General features: G+C 40.3%; 1 protein-coding gene across 4 annotated transcripts in view; it reads left to right on the top strand.

Annotated features, from left to right (window-relative positions):
• The window catches only part of Sap47 (Synapse-associated protein 47kD), a 128,293-nt gene that overhangs the window by 86,782 nt on the left and 21,091 nt on the right, over positions 1–20,420 (top strand). For all 4 annotated transcript variants that reach the window (XM_031978945.2, XM_031978948.2, XM_031978947.2 and 1 more), the window contains exons 5-7: positions 15,379–15,516; positions 17,910–18,049; positions 19,605–19,735. In XM_031978945.2, the coding sequence (XP_031834805.1) occupies positions 15,379–15,516; positions 17,910–18,049; positions 19,605–19,735 (409 nt within the window). The remainder of the gene's footprint in view (positions 1–15,378; positions 15,517–17,909; positions 18,050–19,604; positions 19,736–20,420) is intronic.

Here is a 20,420-nt window from a genome sequence, read left to right on the forward strand (position 1 = left end):
TAAATCGATCGATTCCGAATAAAGCTGAACACGTGTATTTTCCTGAGACTTCGCTGTTTAGATTTCTAGTGGGTGCTAAGGAGAATTTCTGAAATAAGTCAGCCAGTGAAACACTTAAAATTCTCAAATAAGCTAATCATTAAGAAACATTATCTACAATAGAATTCCATTCTCTAAACACTCAATCCATCAACTCTCACTAATTACCAACACAACAAATCAACTACCATGTCTGACCAAAACCTATCATTTCCACTTCGACCAAACACCAAACCACCAAACAATCAATTACAAAAATTGATCCGTCAAGAACTCTATGAATCTCAATTAATTTCCACAGTGCCGATTAAAACAAGCCGCAGATCCACTATCAAAATCCATCGAAACCGCGCAGCGCGAAGCGCGCCCCGTCCAAAATTCCCATTATAATCGCGTCCAAATAATTCAGCCCAATTAATTTAACAGGCCCGCTTCCCGAGTATCAGGCTCTCGTTTGAAAAATTTATACACCGACGTTCCATAGTTAAATCCGTACCGGGCCGCGAATTATTGATCAGACGTTGAATAACGGATTCGCGTTTGAGGATTCCTCTCATGAGAACGCGAAACCAACAGCCGCGAAGTTATCGGTCGGGTTCGACGACCCCCGGGTTCAACCGTGTTAGCTGCGAGGGCAGCGAGACGGCACCGCCGGTGAGGAGGGGGGAGGAAATTTCTACGACCCGGCGAGTCGTCGTCTCCGGCGAGTCTGACTGATCCGAGAGTCCCGGCGAGAGGGCAGCGTCGCATCGACGGACAACGATGTCCCATTTCTCGCCACCCTTTTCCCTTGCACAGCTTTAATCCCTGGACGGTAATTCGAAACGACTCGGGAGCCAGGCATTCGGGCCACGTTCCCGGCTCCACGTGACCGTAATATGGATCCCGCGCGCCGGGAACGAGCGACACCGCCGCGCCCTTCCTCGCCAGCCCCGTCGTTCGTTCCTCGCGGTTAAAATGATTTTTCGCCGGCGAGGCCGGCTCACGCGGAAAATTTGTTAAGATGCGAAATGAAATTTCCAGAATCGTTGCGGGGAACGTTCTCCGTAGAGGGGAGGAGGACGTTAGGGGATGCTGGAACGAGATCGTGATTTTTCGCGAAAAATTTTGTTAGGGAGAAACTGGGAGGTTCGAATGCGAGATTAGGGGAAGATTGACGTTTGGTGGGTTATTTGGAAATTGATGTTTATGGACGTGGGGGATAGTAGTTCAGTGAATTGAACGATGATTATATGGAAACAGTTTTATGTTATGAAGAATGCTACGTAATATTGTGATATTCAGGTGGAACATGGAATAACAATGCAATCCGATGGAATGATTGAATATTAGATTTTTCCCATTTTGTGTTTTGCTATATGAAATCCTGTGGTATTCAACGTGTTAATCCTTTATACGTTGGCACATATAGATGCCACTTTTATGATGGGTCAAATTACAGGGACTCTCTGTTCACCATTTTGATCCTTATGGTGTTGCAAGGAACGGTAAAACAAGGAATCTAGGAAAATTTCGAAAAAAAATTCTCAATAATTGTTTCTTAAAGTATTTCTAATACGTATACGGTAGGGAATACGAATTATCATCAAAAAAATAATTTTCCCTACAAAGGGTTAAGGGAACGTCTGAATGCGTCATGGTTTTCGGGATTGCGTTTGTTTAACCTTTTAGTTCTTGTACGCTAGATATGTTTGACATATCTGACTGCCTTATATTATTTCACATTTGTTCCGCGTGAATGACATTTCCTAACGTTCCTAATGTCACAGTAAGCAGCGTCATATTTCGCGCAATCCGTGTAGAAGCTCGCACAGAGAGATACAGTATCGCGGAAAATCCTGTCGTGGCTAAAGGTTAACGTCGAGCGAGGAAAGCCGTTGAATCATTGAACGAGCATTTTCGAAATTGAGTAAACGAATGGGTTTATTCGAAGTTAAGTGAGTGAACGAGTTTATTTAGAATTGAATAAGTGGACAAGCTTTTTTATCGGGGAATATAAGTACCACTGTTTGGTGTTATAATATAGATGAGATTTAGAATGGCGGGTAATGAATAGGAAGAAGAGGGTAGTTATCCGTTTGAGAGCGTGCAGCGTCGGTCGGGACGCTCCGGCGTCGCGGCACGGAAAAAACCGAGGCCAATTTCCGAGACGGGAGGAACGTTGAACGTCGCTGCGCGTCCCCCTGCAGCCGGTCGTCGTATCGACGGATCGACCGTGAGTTTATGGTAATGTTATCTCGGTTTTTACGTCTGCTATTGGTAATTTATAGCATCGTTTATATCTCGATCGAGATGAAACGCGGTTTAGACGATAGGCATGTCGCGGAGCGTAGGATCGTGCAGCTTAATTGATCGCGCATTTGAAATTTCATCGAGGTAGCCTTCAAACGCACGCGTTATTTCAGCGAGTTGTACTCCTGTTTTAATTACGTTTGAAATGTAACCGATGAAAAGCGCCGGTGAACTCGCGGCAAACAAATATATTCCTTCGCCGAGAGTTTCGTTCGGAGGAAATAAATTAATTACGTTCACTTGATTAAAAATTCTGCCTCGGAACAACTTCGCAGGATTTTACATCGCGAACTTGCCGGGGTCGCAACTCCGAATACAGACCCGTTAACGATGTAACAATCATTCGCGTTCAGAAGTTCTCTCGTTGTTACAGAATTTTCATCGCAATTACGCGAACATTCCAATTAAACCTCGAACTTGCTTCTCCCTCGGCTGTTATATTCGCAAAACATTTCAGCTCAAGAAATGCAGAAAAATTCAGCTGTTTTTTCAGTTCTACCTTAATACCACGCTCGCCGTTAATCACTCCGACTTTCTACATTCTCATCTCCACAGACTGAAATACTCAACACGTTCAACACAAAAATTAATTAACCCAATTAAAATTCAACTCATCCAACCTGAAACCTATATGTTGTATATAAATTCTACTGAATTCTACCTTAATACCACACTCGCCGTTAATCAACCCAACTTTCTACAATCTCATCTCCACAGACTAAAATACTTAACACAGGAAACAAAAAAATTAATTAACCCAATTAAAATTCAACTCACCCAGCCTAAAACCTACATATTGAATATAAATTTAATTTAACTCTACAGTATCTTTGAATTCTTTAACACTACACCCTCCAATCAGTCCAACTCCACAATCTCATCTCCACAAACTAAAATTAACCCAAAAAACTAATTAACTCAATTAAAACTGAACTCACCCAGCCTAAAACCTACATATTGAATATAAATTTAATTTAACTCTACAGTATCTTTGAATTCTACTTTAACGCTATACCCACCAATCAGTCCAACTCTCCACAAACTGAAATTAACCCAAAAAACTAATTAACTCAATTAAAACTCAACTCACCCAGCCTAAGGCTTCCATATCCCACTAAACTCCTGCACAAAAGAAAACAAAGCCACTCCCAAAATCCCAAAACCCCAAAACCCCAAAATCCCAAAAATCCCAGAATCCTCCCCACAATCAACAGCCAAAGTATTCCTTTCAGATCCCTCCGCAAGCTAACATTATCCCAGCACAATGCAACGTTACACCCTTCCCGACATCCCCGTCGCAGGAAATAAACGCAGAACGCGTGCCGGCGCGAGGCGCGTCGCCTTTGTCGCGCCGCGCGGCCACCGGCGAGGAAATAAAGTTATACATTCCAGATTCCCCGTGAATCTCTCCGCGGCGCGCAGCCGGCATTGAATTCCTTCGGCGTTTCGCCCCGCCGGGCTGCGTGCGGCCCGACATCGATTTATCGGATAAGATTCGTCGCGCCGGATGACATTTTCCCAGCGCCCACGCGCGTTTCCCGGGGTCAAGATCCTCGATGCGACCGGCAAATCAAATTCGCGACGGACTGCCCGTCGGGATTGGACGGTAGCCGAAGCGTTGCATCTGCCGCGGCTCCGGAGGCGGAATGAAATCGCCGGCCGAGAGATTAGTCTCTGGATCCCTCTCCGCAGGATCGGAAGTCCCTGCACGCCGAGTGCCCTTTCATGTCCCCCGCTTATCTCCGGCTCGATACGGCCGGAACTTTTGTGAACGCCGGGAAATCCGGCCGAGAATTCCTGCTTACACGCTCGGAGCCCGAGAAGTGCTTCCGCGAGAGTAATATTTTATTACACTCGAAATTCGGCGAACCCGTCGGCGCCGCCGGGATTGGATCTCGCCGGTTGTTTATTTGCGCGGGGATTATTTTAACAAATGGATGTGTATTTAGAGGGGAGGCGTGGTTAATGGAAGCTTGTTCGGCGGAACGTCGAAACGAGTCCTGCGGAAGTTCTCGAGATTGTAGTTGTTTCGCTCGAAATTGACCGGGGGGAGCAGGAAGTGAACGAGCTGTTTTGAAATTGAGCGAATGGGTTTATTCGGGATCGGGCGGGTGAACGAGATTATTTACGATTGAGCGGGCAAGGTATATTGCGGAATATAAGTACTGTTGAGAATATTTGATTACATTTTGTGTTTGAACTCGGTAACCGTGATGCGGACGAATTCGGAATTGAATTTCATTTCGTGGGATATTCTGGTGACTTCAGCGTAACTCGCAATGTAATTGTGTCATATTTCTACCATAAGTATAATTCCGATACTTTCCAAATCTTGCCAAGTTATTAAAACATCAGGTTGAAGTACGATAGAATTCTAAATGAACATGATTTAAACTAGAATATTCGAATTCCAATAATTATATTTCCCTGAAACCTGCTGACTGGTTTTAGAATGTTACATAGAAACTCGCGGTGGAAAAGACATTTCGGATGGAAATGGAGCGTGTCCTTTCGCCGTTGTAACAAGGAAACAATGGAACTCCCGGAGGACACTTACTAGTAATAATTAACACTATCCCCGAGATCTCATTTCACGGTACGATAATTCACGGCGTCGGGAAAATGGAAGAAGCGCCTAAGACGCGACTGGACGCGTAATCGGCTTCGGGCGCAATTTTGCCGGGCGAAAGTTCAAATTGCGTCCTCGGAGGAAAATCGCTGATGGATACGGCGCTCGCGTTGCAATTTCGCGCATCGATCAGAATGGACGGGAGTAATGTACAAGGGGTTCGTATTGTCGCACCGTGACGAGCTTCTTGGCGCTGTAAAAAGAAAGGGGGGAGAATATAGCGGAGGAGAAGGAACGCTCGTTCGTGGAAATGGCTACGCGACCCGACATAATGACGGAGTCGCGGGCTCGCGTGACCAACGGTTGTAAAAATCCGCCGGGGACGACGTGTACACAATTGTAAACTGGTGACGTGCCTCTCATCGACGCGCCACCGGAATAAAAATAAACCGCGCTTTCTGGGCCACTGGTGCACAAATTTCTACAGCCACGCTGCGCGACCGGTTGGAAAAAGGAAATGCGAATTTGAAAAAATGTAGGAAGGAGGATAGGAATTTTTAACACTGGATTTACGAGCCAATTTGGCTCACATTGAATTTTATGAACATTACAGTCGGACCTGTTTTTGCGGTTCTTTTCTCTGCGATTTATTTTGTGCGATTTTTTTTATGTGTACTAACCAGTTTATCGCAAGATGCGCGTTTTGGACTAGAGTAGCAGTGAATTATGTGCTTTGTGAAAATTTCTCCATGTATGAGAAATTTAATTTTTTTTAAATGAGTCCATGTGTAGTTTATTTATTTTGTTTGGAAGTACTTTCTCACTATTTCGTAGATTTATGAACATTTTTTTTGTGCGGTTTCTATCTGCACAAAAACAGGTTTGACTGTATTTGGTAAATTTTTGGGTCGATTTTGAGTGGTTCGATTAGGTGATTACGGTTTCTAATAATACATTTTTAAATGTTTGATTTCCTAGATGTAAATGGATGAACGTTAATTTTTCTGGGAACAATAGAATAAAGTGTATAGTAAATTTAGTGTTAAAAGTTTGTGAATCGGAGGAGAGTATTGATTTTTAGAATGGTATGAATCAGATGATGTGAGTGTTCAGAAAATTATTTGTCGGAAGATAATGTGAATTTTCGGAAGTTATTAATTAGAAGATAATGGGAAATTCTCAAATGCTTGTTAATCAGAGGAGAATATGAATTTTTAGAAAATTATAAATCAGAAGATGTGAATTTTTAGAAAGTTATTAATTAGTAGATAATGGGAAATTCTCAAATGCTTGTTAATCAGACGAGAATATGAAGTTTTAGACAATTATAAATCAGAAGATATGAATTTTTAGAAAGTTATTAATTAGTAGATAATGGGAAATTCTCAAATGCTTGTTAATCAGAGAAGAATATGAAGTTTTAGAAAATTATAAATCAGAAGATGTGAATTTTTAGAAAGTTATTAATTAGAAGATAATGGGAAATTCTCAGATGTTTGTTAATCGAAGGTGAATATAAATTTTTAAAGTTATAAATCGATGATGTCAATGTTCAAAAAGTTATTACTCAGAAGATAATCTGAATTTTCAGCAGTTCATTAATCAGAAGACAACGGAAATTTAAAAATATCAATTTTCAAACATCAAATTCTATTCACTCCGCCAACCATACCAAAAATTCCATCGTTCAACCCTTCCCAACTTCGCAAAGTAATTCTCTCGAACCCCCGCGCAGGATGTTGTCCCGACTGTCAACAGGGAATATTTGCAAGGAACCCACACGCCTCTATCGCGTTTTATGCCGAATATCGCTGTACCAACATCTCGTCCAAAAAACGTCGGAATATCCGAAAATATTATTCCGCAGCTGTCTCCGTTTCACGCGGGGTAGCCCGGGGAACGAAATGAAATTAAAATAAAACTCGGAATAAAAACAGAACAGCCGAACGCGGCCGGCGAATTACAAGATAACAAATTTAAAAGAATAAAATACCCTTTTTCCCCGCGTTAATTACTGCATCGCCGACCCGTTGTTCCCGGCCCGCTCGATGCTATGAAATTAAACACGCGAGGAGCATCGCGACGTGTCCCGTCAGTTCGAAGATTTTTAAATTTTAAAATAAATTCCCGTCCCATTCGCGCTTGCACAATTTCAGGCTAAACCGGCGCGTCGAATTCGCAATATTTTCTACGCCGTACAGGCGGTATACATATTCCCTTATTTCCCTTTCAAAACTCCATTCTCAAAAATGAAATATTCATCGGTGGAAGGGGGAGGGCGGAGGGTATCAATCAAATTTAAATCATACTTCGATTCTAGATCACCGCATACATTTACCGAGCACCGTGTACATACCTATATCCGCAGTCGGCCGAGGAAAAAAGGAACGAGAAACGATAGTCCGGGTTCGATTAATTCCGGCACTCGGAGCAAACGTTTCGCCCACATCCGTAAACCGATCCCGATGTTTCATCCCCGGCCGGTTTGACGAGTTTCACGGAAATTTATTTCTTGCCCCCCTCGGCCGCGGGTCCCTCGCTCCGATTTCATTAGATCGCTCGCTGGAAATTGCTTTAACGACCGATGAATTACGCGCTGTCGAACAATAACCTCCAGGTATTGCATATATGCGAAGGAACGGCGGTACCATTGAAAATCGGATAAAAACGATGGACCGATAGCGGAATGCAATTTCTACCGGCGCACCGTCGAGCACGATTTTATTCGGACTGATAAAGGATAACAATAATACGATAAGGACGAATAATTGATGGGATTCAAATGTATTCGAAGCATTATTCGTTATACGAAATGTTTCTGGCGGCTGTCGGAAGTAAGTTTCATCGATCCCATGAATTTTTCATGCGGAAATTCCATTTGGAGGCTGATGACGAAAATCGGCGAACGTTCGGCCACCGGTTGTTGGAATATGGAATACAGAGTGTGTTTGTCGATGTAACGTTCGAGCGAACGTCGGGGGAAACGTTCCAGATAACACGCGGAAATATATACGAAGGTAGTAATCGAATAAATCAATCAAATAAATCCGGATGAATTAATCGAATAATCAGAATAATTTCTCGCGAACGGAGGGTAATTATTGCGTTCGGTTAAATTAACTCGGGCAAATGTTTATCCGGGGCGATCGACGAACGGTGCTGGGCTTGGTTGAAGGAGATGCATTCGGATCGTCCGAATAAAAACCGAAGTTGACGACGTCGAAACGAAAGTATCGATTCGGTGGATGGAAGTCGTGCGGTTGATACTAGCTTTACGTACTTTTACTGTACGTTTTATTGTTCCCAAAGAGATTGATATTCTCTCTTTAATCTTGGGAATTCTGGGTTTCAAAGTGGATAATTGACAGGCGTATTCGTGTAATTACATCAACGTAAACGTCTTCTAATTGACCATTCGCCAAGTCAATTAGCTTCACTTTCAACGTTTCTAAAATTTTATCTTCTAACCTTTTAATTAGAATTCTTTATATTTCAAACGAATTTCTATATTATTATATTTAGTATCAGGAGATACAAAAATTCTTTTAACTATACAGAAACTGTATTTTATACATTTCACATATTTTTGATATTGAAACTATAATAATTAATTAAAATATACTATGATCCGTTCGATTTTCCATTTAACCCTTTACAGATTCTTTGAACTATACAAAACCTTCAAACTAAATTATACATTAATTACTTAACACGTTGAATGCCATGTCACCGGTGACCCCCAATCAAATCGAATTGCTATAGTTCATTCAATTGAAAGACGATTATTTTACAATATTTCTATATTATAAACAATGCTACCGAACACGGTGACATTGAGCAAGATCAGCATGCAATAATAATAACGCAGTTCAATCAAATGATTTAACATTATATTTTTCCCATTTTGTGCACTTTGTTCTCTGAAATCGTGTGGCGTTCAACGTTAAACAAAAAGAAGAAAATTACACTGCAATACCTTACTGTTTACTAATTAAATCGAATACCGTACTGTTTCCAACTAAAGATCTCGAAACAAATGAAATTCCTGAAATTAAAAGGAAATCCAAAATCGATGTACACCGTTACATCGTCTACCTCCGTTCTTTCGATCCGACGAATAAGTGGCCGAACGACTGTTTATAAAATTAAACGCGCGTCGAATCGACGTGTTCCGTAAAGCCCGAGCGTTAAACGGGGAAACGTTGTCGCGACGTTGATGCGCCGGCCATGCAAAGTCGAGAACTTCGTTGACCCAAATAACAGCGCGATAATAAGGGTGCTCACCTAGACGAACTTGAGCCCCGGTGCGCGCCACGTGACGCTTCTAATATTAGCCTGATGCGCGGCGAGACGGCGAGATTCGTCGATTATTCCGCGGCTCGAATTTTCCCGTGTAAAACCGCCGGCCGGCTATTTATTCGACAGTGGCCGCTGGCCAGCTGCTAACAAGCTGGATCCATTAACCCTTTGACTGCGAAAGGCGTACATATACGCCGTCATCAGTCTATCAATATTTACGAAAGGCGTATACATACGTACTCGCGCGTCTATCGATGTATACGGAAGGCGTAAATATACGCCCTCTGTGTTTTTGTACTATAACATTTTTAATCGTTCGAGTCCCACGAGTTTTTGCGAAAACCCGGTCGAGAAATGCCAAGCGATTCTTTCGTTTCAATTTAGAAACTGAACGAGGCTTTTCTATTTTTACTAAAACTAATTCCAAGTGCGATCGTTACATTTTTCCAGTCTTAGGCTAGTAGTAACAACAATAAAAACGAATGATTAGAAGGGAAAGATATTTGATATATATGAAAAAAGTATCTATATGTATATTTGAAATATCTGTGTTTGACGAGTATACACGTCATCGTAAAGCTTGACATGATACTGATTCTTTCAGCGATGAATTCTTTATTTTTTTATTTACTTTATTATTTATTTTATTTGTTCACAGAAACATGTAATTCTTCTTTCTTTCGCTTTGATCTTTCATTAAAATATATTCTACGTGCATTCGTCCTGCGTTCGATCAGTACACGCTCCAATTTTTTTATTTTATCGCTCAGAACGAAAGGATTTTCCAACTAGATTCCACAGTTAACTGGTTAAACAGCTATTAAAAACAGATAGAAAATGGATATTTTTTATTTATTTGCAATGATTATTTTTGAAATCCTAAGACTGGTATCAAATCTCCAGGTACTGTTTTGGTCATTGGACACTAGTCAGTGGACGACTAGTCGCAGCGACTGGCATACGAATAACGCGGCGTCCGTATTGATGGATTACTCCGAGATCGCGCCGCAGTCAAAAGGTTAACATATTGCGCGCCTGCCTGCGATAATGCGGGATTTTTAGTCTATCATTTAACACGTTGAATGCCAGGGGGGTCACCGGTGACCCCAGTCAAATCGAATTACCATAGTTCATGCAATTGAACGATGATCATCTAAAAACATTTCTATATTACAAATAATGTTATATGCGGTGACATTCAGCTCGATGAATATGCAGTAACAGTAATGCAATTCAATGATTTAATATTAAATTCTCTCCATTTTGTATATTTTGCTGTATAAAATCGTGCGGCATTCGTATTAATTGCGAATTCTACGGTAATGTAACATTTTAGATATGTACGACACAAATTCAAAGTAAAATTTACAAAATCGAATTCCTTATTGTTTTCCGTAAATTAGAAATTTCGGTTTGATCGATGTTTAAAGATGTATCGATATAACCACCGACGCTCGTGTTTTTAGTAGGTGAAATTTAGCCGGCGTACAATGTGTTAAGGCGAGACCCGTCGCTGGACACCTCCGCGCGGCTATTCGAGACATCGTTGTAATGACTTTCAGATAAAACGAGTTTGGAACTTCTGATAGCGCGCTAACGGGAGTTAACGCTCCGTGAATATCGTAATTTATGACTGCCGCTTCTGGACCGGATGAAAAGGTCCCTCGCTAAATACTTTGATGCCGCGTGGGCGATGATTGAACAGTGCGAATGGGAAGCGGAAGGAGAACTTCGTCTATTAGTAATTTCATGGGATCTAATGGATTCCCCCGCGTTCCACGGCGGAAGCGTAATGCGGGATTAACCGAAAGTTGTGAAATTACGGTGAGCGTTGCTGGAACTCGGGCGAAATGTAAATATGTGGTAAAAAGATAGTGTAAGATTAGCAGGAGAGTGATACTGGGAATTATGCTTGTTACGAGGGAACCGAGGAGAAATGCAAATACGAACAAAGTCATGTAGGAGTAATAAAAATAGCACTGAAAAGTATATTCTGTAGGTGTTAGGAAACTGACGTAAAACGTGAATGATAAAGGAGTGATATAGGATCAACAGGGAAGTAGCATTGAAAATACTTAACGAACATCATTAACTTGCTCTATAATTTACTTCTTAGCTACGATCGATGCAACTATTTTATTACAATGTTACTAATTACTTACAAAGGTTGATAATTAATAATAGAAAGGTAATACTTAATTTATATTTAGAAAATATAAATAAGATTTCTCATGAAATTTTCGTCACGAGTCTACCACGGTATCGTAGATGAAGATTAAGAAACTAAACTATTACTGCAGCAGAATGTGTTTCATTCAAGAGACAAACATATCGTCGAAATTCTGTTCCTGAAATATTCATTAACACATTGCGCAACGCGCTTCCAAGGCCCGCACGTTTTTGGTTCAGAAACAATTTATACGATGCATATATGCACTTTCTTAACTCGCGTTTGGTATTATATTCAAGTAAGGTATTCGTAAATATTACTATAATATAATATTACTATATGTAGTATCTAGAATATTTATTGTAGGATGAATGGTTTGTCGTGCGTGCGAAAATAGTGTGACTGCGTTTAGAAAATCTCGAGTGGCTGAAAGAATGCGAGGAAGAGTGTCTGGAACTGAGCGACTGGACCGTGAGAAAAGCGTGTACGCGACTGCGTGAATTTTGACTATGGACGAAAGATGCGAGTGAGAAGGGTGCAAGGGTGAGAAAGACAGAGCGAATGGGGGTGTGTGTTAAAAGCGAGTGGAAATGCGTGCATGGGGACATTTTGGTGAGACAGCGGAGAACATTTTTGTGCGTGATAGAGAGTCGTCTGTTGGCCTTCGTGGTATTAAGTTGTATTTTTACGTGTTGTCCATATTGTTTCCTAATTCTCTTTTTACTGACGATCCACCTTTTCAATATCTATCTAATAGTAACCACTATATATATATTAATATATTATAAAAACGAGATATCTCTTCGCCCGGCCACAACGTTCGGCTTGCTAAAGACGAGATATCCCGTCGACCGGCCACAATGTGTTAACATTTCAAACGAAATAAGCGAGGAGATAGGTGCACGGCGCCGCGTCGAATCTCTCGCAGTCCCTGCACATGGTCGAGAACCCGGCTGACCCAAATACAAGAACGATAATAAGGGAGCTCAGCTATCCCGAACCTAAGCTCCGCCGCCGCAGGACTCCCTGTCTTTAATCCTTTTAGACGCCTCGTATCCCCGTGATCCCTGTCCGTCCATTTTTCTTCGTTCCTCGGCCAATCCTTACCATTCGTCTCGTTGCACCTCTCGCCGACCACCGCGCCGCGTGTTTATCCTCGGGTTATTCTCGTTAGTGGCTCCAATTTCGCGTACTTAAGTAATAAACTATAACGGCGCGGTAATTAGAAGCCACTGCAACTAAAACCCCGCTGTTATCTTGCGCGAAAGAATTTACCTCCCACGCCTTGTTTTACGCTTTAACGAACAACGGGTTCCTCTTGCGTTCAGTGGTCGCGTTATGCGGTGAGGAATTTGTTAACCATTAACCGATTTTTTGACTGACCAGCAACTCTAAGTCATTTTTATTCTACTTCGATGAAAATTTGGAAACGTTAGAATGTTTCTTAGATTTTTCGTTTTCTTAGAATAAAGTTTGCATGGGGACGAATTTAATGATCTTGGGGTGGCTTTTTTCAAGTTTGTTCATTAATACGTTGGATTATTATAATTTATTCAATTAAAGGGTGACTGTTTGAAAACTTTTGTATATTACAAGTGACACTCTAGTGATATTAAAGATAAACCTGCAATGATAACAACGCAAATAATTTCTCTGCAAAAGCATACGGCACTTAACTTTGACTGCTGAGGAGCGTTATCTCGCTCCTCTTATGTTTTGCCAAAATTGCGAAGAGAGTGATAGCGTTCCTTTTGTTATGTTATGACTGCGTCTTTACTAATTTTATCCACAAAATGAATTAAAACAAATTTAAGTAAATAAATGGTATTTTTTAAAATTGTTGTTGCAATGCAATATAAGTGAGTTTATTGTATGAAAAGTGTTTTCCATTTTTTCCCATACACGCGCAATTAGTGTCGCAGTTTGTAATTACTTTAAACCTAATCGAACCACGATGTGACTTTGAGTCACATTTCAACTTTTTATTCAGATTTTTTGATTATTTCATATTGCATTTCCAAAAGTCTTTCTGGTCTAAAATTTGGGCCCTGTAGACAAAAACAATAACATTCTAATCATTCCTTTTATTCTCATAAGTGACTGAGAGTCACATAGTGTGATTCGTTACAAAAACACGTGGTACGATTAAAGTTAACCCTTTGCGGTCCGAAGTCTTGGTTTCTCACTTTGAGGTTCACGTCGACATCAGTTCCTTCAATTACAGCTTAATATGACGCTCTATTTATTCAAGAATATCTGGGAATCATTGGAATGTTACCTTTAAATGGTACAATTATGATACTACAAACAAATATAGAAAAAATTGCTAAAAGAAGCAGAGGTTGCAATAAATAGAATGTCTTACTCGACATAGGACTGGGGTTAAAATTGTATCGATCGCTTTCAACCAGAAAAGGAGAAGCAAAGTTGAAAATTTCGAGTTTATAGATGTATATTATACAAGTTCCGTGCGAATAGTTAACGAAACAATTACTCCGCGAGCATCGTCAAAGTATATAAACCACAAATGGTTGAACTTCGTAATACATTACTCGGAGCTCGCCGTATATATCTCTTTCGCTGCATTGTTCTAAACATTGCGAATGTACGGTGATAAATCTCGAATAAAGGATTTGCTTAATTCCGTTCGTTTTCTCTTAGCTTCCATTGAAACTTCGATTATATAACGATACACTCGGAGAATCGAATTCTGTTTGAATGTACGAATTAATCATAATATTTCAATGCCTGTTTCGAACGAATCTACGCTGTCGCCGCTTGTTGCATCGACGCGTGGAACTATGGTTTCGCATTATCGCGACGTAAATCAGCATTACATGATAACCGACGCACGAAATTCGTTCCAATCGGCGTACATTAATCCCTCTGTGAAAATTCGACGCTGCGAAAGACAGAACAAATTATGAAATTTAATTATCCTTTCGTTTCGCCGTGCGAATGGATGTTTATACTGTTGAGAGGTGATTCAACATTATGTTCACGGATATTTAGTTTGTTCTATTGTTTGAAGAAACATTGATGTTTGTTCGTTTCGATTTTGCAAATTAGAGATTTGAAAGTATTAACCCTTTGACGAAGCTTCTTTGAAATATACAAAACCTTCAACTAGTGCGAACACGAGTCAACTCGTGACCGATCAACAATGCGTTAACCCTCTGTAGACCCATGTAACTTTGAAGTCACGTATCAGTATATTGGCATCTTGTTGATTTACTTCATTTTGCACTGAAAGTGGTGAATAAAATTAGTAATCAGTTCACTTAAACTTTTATATGCCCAGGCGTGAAAGTTCAACGTCATTGTAACTTTTAAGTTACAAAATATATTTGCTTGAAATTATTGAAACTATTGAATACGTTGTTAATTCGTGTTCATATGTGGATATTTATTAATTTTGCATAGATTTTGTTATAATCATGAACAAAAATTCGGTCCATAAAGGGTTAACTTCGCGTGACGAAATCCAGACACATCTGGTCGTCTTTCTATCGACTTTGCTTAGACTAAAGATACATGAACGTTGCGTCTTTTTGCTTCTGCAAATAATTCAACAACCTTCAATTTTCTCTACGCGAATAGTCGAATTCCAGGGTTTCGTCCGGCAGCCCGTGCGCCGTTCGAGACTCTTCTCGCGAACAACGCGGGGCATGTAACCAGCGCGAATGCCGCAATTTACTAGAAACAAAAACCGGAAACGGCGGGAGGGCGGAGGGAGGCATCAGAGAAATTCCCTAGCCGAGGGATCGATACGATCTTAGCGGGTCCGCGACGCGCAGTCGGCGGGTATCGACAAAAATACGATAACGATCTAATTAACGTACGGGGGTGAACGTACCGGCCTGCGCGCGCGCGCGGGTCCTTTTACCGGATTCCCAGCAGCTATTTCCGTGGACCGCCATCGATGCCGCCGATAATTGCACGATGTCCTACAAACTGCTCGTCCTGGCATGCCCGCCGTTGCTTAATAGAGGAATTAATCATGTTACAGAGGCTGGTTGCTGAATTAAACAAAGAACAGGAAGCACTGATCGCTAGCAAACACACGGAGAAAGGAGAAGCTGTTGCACCCTGGGTCGGCGCACCCAATGAAGATGTACTGCGAGAGGAATGCCTATCTCTTTCAACTGTGAGTAATCCCGCTCCTTCTTTCGTCGTTCTTCTTGTCTTTATGGCATTCTTCCGCGAGGGTTTACAGTGTCTGAGAATTTTGCGATTGTTCAGATGCTTTCGAGCGTTTTAACGCTTTCGTCCGGATGCTGAGTATTTTTGATGATTTCTGTTTTGTGTTTTGAGTCGAGGGTTTTATTGGGAGTTGGAATATTAACCCTTTGCACTTGACAATGCTCTTCGTAACAGATATTATTTTCTACAGAAATATTATTTGCAAGTTATATGAAGAAATATTGAGTATAAATTGTGGAACAGAATTTTATTTCTGTTTCATATGTTAATACCTTATTTAAAGTTTTATGTTGAATTTTAGCGTTTTGTTGCGTTCAGTCAAATTACTGAGAGGTGCTTCTTGAGTGCAGAGGGTTAATAATGTTTAGAATTTTATATTGTTTAAAATAATATTTGGAAAAATTTAATAATATTTGGATGAATTTAACACTAGAACTACCGAGCATTTGATGCGATTGAAATGTAATCGCTATGAATATTGTAGTAATAGATAATTTTCGGTTTCTTCAGACACTCATTATAGTATTCAAGTGAAACTATTCATTTTCAAAATCATTTCGAATATTCAATGCTTTGAAGATATCAATAATTGCGAAATAGAAAAACTGAAACCAGTCATTATGACTGGTACGGTAGTTCTAGTGTTAATGATATTTGGAATAATATTTGGAATAATATTTGGAAGAATTTAATAACATTCGAAATAACATTTAGAAGAATGTCATAACATTTACACTAATATTTAAAATTCTCATTCAACACATGTTTCAGAACCTCCCCAAAATCCACTACACTTCTCAAAACAAATTACTCACGAAAACTATCAAAACAAATTAAACAAACCTATTACCTCCAACTCAAACAGAAATCCAGCTCCATTCCTCGCTCAAAATAAATTAAAACCGTCATCGAACTCCATTCAACGAATCGGCCGGAATTTTCAAGAATCTCGATATTCCCTCGCAATCTATCGAAACGTCGTTGTCTTTCATCAGCGCTATTGACTCTGCTCAAAGTGATATTTTCCACTTCCGTTGATTACTGGTCCTATTTTCGGTAGCGGCGGCGTAGAATCACGCTCCCGTGACTCGATTCTGCCCGTCTGGCGGATCCTCCAGGAAAAAAGGATGAATCCCCGCCTCGCAATTGGATCCCGTCGCGCGGAGAGTAGGGCGCCGCGGCGAGGTGCTCGACGTATCACAAAGGACCGGTAGCCGCGATACAATTTACGCGACGTTTACTCCCGTCATTAACGCGCGGGGAACGACGAGCCGCCGTCTGAAGACGTTCCCTCCGTCAGCAGTCTTGTAACTCGCGGAGGAAACGTTCGCGGGACGGCAGTCGCGTCGCTTTTATTTAAACTCGAGCTGCTCCCCGCCGCACAATGGCCTTTTCCGTTGAATCCGAGCGAAGTGATTTTATTTTCGACCAAATAATTCCGTTTCTTGAATACCCGCAAAAACCGCTCTACCGTGCCGCTGCCTCGGAGCCGTTTGCCGGGGAATTTATTAAACAATGGGGAAGTTGTACGATTGGAAAACACGGGACTGCGAGGAAAGTAAATTTACCTGTAAATTGAACATTTTTGTTAGGAATTCCCCTGTTCGTGAATTAATCGAGAATGGTCTTTTTATGAAGCCGCTACCGGGTTGTTCATTATTTTTGCGTACGGGTGCTCTGAATGGAAATTGTAAGGGTTGTAATTTCAATTTGAGCGTGAAGTGAAATGAATGCGATCGACCGTGTTTATCTTCAGCGTGCTGATTGAATCTTTTAATTTATGTGAAACCAGATTTAATATTACTTTACTCTCATCAATATGTAATTTCCTGTGATGCACAGGCACACAAATCGATATTTAATTTTCAATTTGATGTACATGCACAGAGAAAACTGTTTAGAACTTTTAAGACATCGATATTTAATTTTCAGTTTAATATGTATAAAAAGCTGTTCAGAAACTTTAAGATATCGATACTTAATTTTCAGTTTAATGTGTGTACGGAAGCTCTCAGAATTTCTAGAGCAATATCGATATTGAATTTTTAGTTTAAGATACACGCGCATCGAAACTTTGGTGGGACAACATTCGGAATAGCATCGTGTTTATTTCGTGTTAGCTGGGGAGCGAGAAGATAGGGAGGTCTGTGTTCTAATTGGACGGTTCTCGTGTGTCATTGAACGTAGATGTTTATCATTCGGAGGTAGTTTCAGCCGGGGTCAGAGTTTCCTGACCGGCCGATGACTGGCGGTGAACCGCATGTCTCGGCGCTCGCAACTCGCCGCGACTGAAGTTGACGGAGCTGAATGCATAATTCAATGGAGCTTTGTTTCCAGGACAAAAGCAATTTTTTGAGGCCCCCCCCGGTCGGTGTCGATTTCGCATGGGACTTCGATGCGGTCCAAGCTATGGCCCAAGCGACGCTCGCGTTAGATCCCAACTTGGAATCCATGCGGTTTCAACTAGTGCCTAAAGAGTAAGTTTATTTTCTTTAATCAACTATATTAACCCATTTGCACTCGAAAAATTTGTCAATAGAAATATTCAATTTATTTTTATGAGATATAGATGATATTTTTTTAAACTAACTTAACGAGGGATTTATTTATATAATGGTAACAATGGTATTTTATTTCCACATTTCACGTATCGGCAGATTACTTAAGACTTAATGTTAATTACGAAATTTTACAATTTTGATGCACCAATCGACTAGTGAAAGATATGTTTTATGAGTACAATAATTGCGACGTGGCTGTATAGGTTTTTACTTTTTTATACGTTCACTATTTTTATTTTGATGCGATTGAAACATTTATGGCGAGGACCAATGTTCCACTTTTTCGTATGATGCAAATGGGTTAAACAATGTATGAGTGTATCAATGAAAGTGCCATTTACTAACGTCGAGTCTTTCGACATTTTTCGCTACAATCCTTTATGGGTTTGTGGAAATTTTAATTTAAGAAAGTTTCTGTGTTAACCCATTCAAGTTCAGAATTTGTTTAAGAGATGATCTTCAAGAATTTGTATATTCTTGTGGTTTATATTGGATATTTACAAAAGATTATCTCATCGAAACACATTTAATCTTCTGCAAAACAGAACAAAGTACAGAACAAGTATTCTTAAATCTAGTGCTAATTTTCATTTAATTCATCTCTTTCAAAATTCCCAAATCTAAATGAAAATTAACCCTTTGCACTCGGAAGGCGACTCTCATTTGATTTGACGCGGTAAAACTATGAAATCTGACATTTAATGTACAACTTTGTATAACGCCTTGATACTTGAAATATTAGAATAAAATAGCTTTGTTCCTCAGTATCCTTCTATTTCCCATCGAGTTATCAAGGAATATCGTCAAAAAATGTTAAACATCTAGTGAGAAACTCCAAGTCCAAGGGTCAACCCTTTGCACTCGAAAGTTTTTCACTTGAAATATCCAATACTTTCCAAACGTAGACAAAATTCTTTAAAATGAATTTATAAGGAAATCACACATAAATTAGAGAACAAAGCTATTTTTTCAGTGTTTCACGTATTGATGCAGTATACAAAGTTAAAAATTTATAATTTCACTGTATCGAATCGCCTCGCGCTTGAAAGTCGCGTCTCGAGTGCAAAGGGTTAACAGGTTTCAATCTTTACTACCTAATCACTAATCACGCATGCTGCATAAGTCAGTGCCGAATGGGTTAATCAGAAACACTGACAATTGAACGCCAGCCACGAATTTCCTTCGACCGCGTAGCCGACGGAGGAATCGATAATCGAGATATCCTGATTATCCGAAGCCCCGCGGAAGTCGGCCGGTATCCGGTTCTCGGGCAGAAAACTCTGGGTCACACGGCTGCGGATCAGTTAATTTCCCGGCTGTGAATTAAATCAGTCCGCTTTGGTGGCTGGCGTTAATTGGCAATTTCCAAACCGGTGTCCGATTACGGTGAATCGGAGAGTGCGGCGCGCGTCGGTCTCGAGTATCGGCCGCCGTCGCGTTTCACGTCTCAATTAATTTACCTGTCCCGCAGGATCTCGGAAGAGAACTTCTGGCGGAACTATTTTTACCGAGTGTCCGTCCTTCGGCAGAGCCACGAGTTGAACGCTATGGCTCAATCAGAGAATAGCGGGAGTTTAGGTGGAGCCCTGAGTCAACCTGAAGGTAACGTTTCATTCGTACCGGCCTGAAACACAGGCGCTTTATACAGGGTATATGATACGCACGGTGCATTCGACTTACATTAGAGAGCCCGGTGGTTGACCCTTCCTGAGATCGACTTGTGGTCTGTTCTACTGGATCTTCGGAGCGCTTGGTGAAGCTGATCGTCGTCTATGATGAGAGGATTAATGAATTCTGTGTTCCTCTGAAAGAAAATGTTTGGACAACAGAATTCATTTTGATTGAGGGATAGATTGGATATTTGGATTATTTTCAAATTTTTTGGTATTAATGATTTATAGGTGTAATGATTAGTCATTTGTAGTTTTCTAAATTTGATTTTTAACTTATTTTTGAGTTCTACGATTGAGACAGAAATTTCATTATCCTCCATTTCATTTTGATTGAGGGATAGATTGGATGTCTGGATTATTTTCAAATTTTCTGGTATTAATAATTTGTAGTTGTAATGATTAGACATTTATTGTCTTCTAAATTTGACTTTTAACTTATTTTTGAGTTCTACGATCGAGAAAAAAATTTCATTATCCTCTATTTCATTTTGATTGAGGAATACATTGAATATCTGAATTGTTTTCAAATTTTCTGGTATTAATAATTTATAGGTGTAATGATTAGTCATTTGTAGTTTTCTAAATTTGACTTTTAACTTATTTTTGAGTTCTGC

Source organism: Nomia melanderi, chromosome 6 (genome assembly GCF_051020985.1).
Source record: "Nomia melanderi isolate GNS246 chromosome 6, iyNomMela1, whole genome shotgun sequence".
Classification (NCBI taxonomy): domain Eukaryota; kingdom Metazoa; phylum Arthropoda; class Insecta; order Hymenoptera; family Halictidae; genus Nomia; species Nomia melanderi.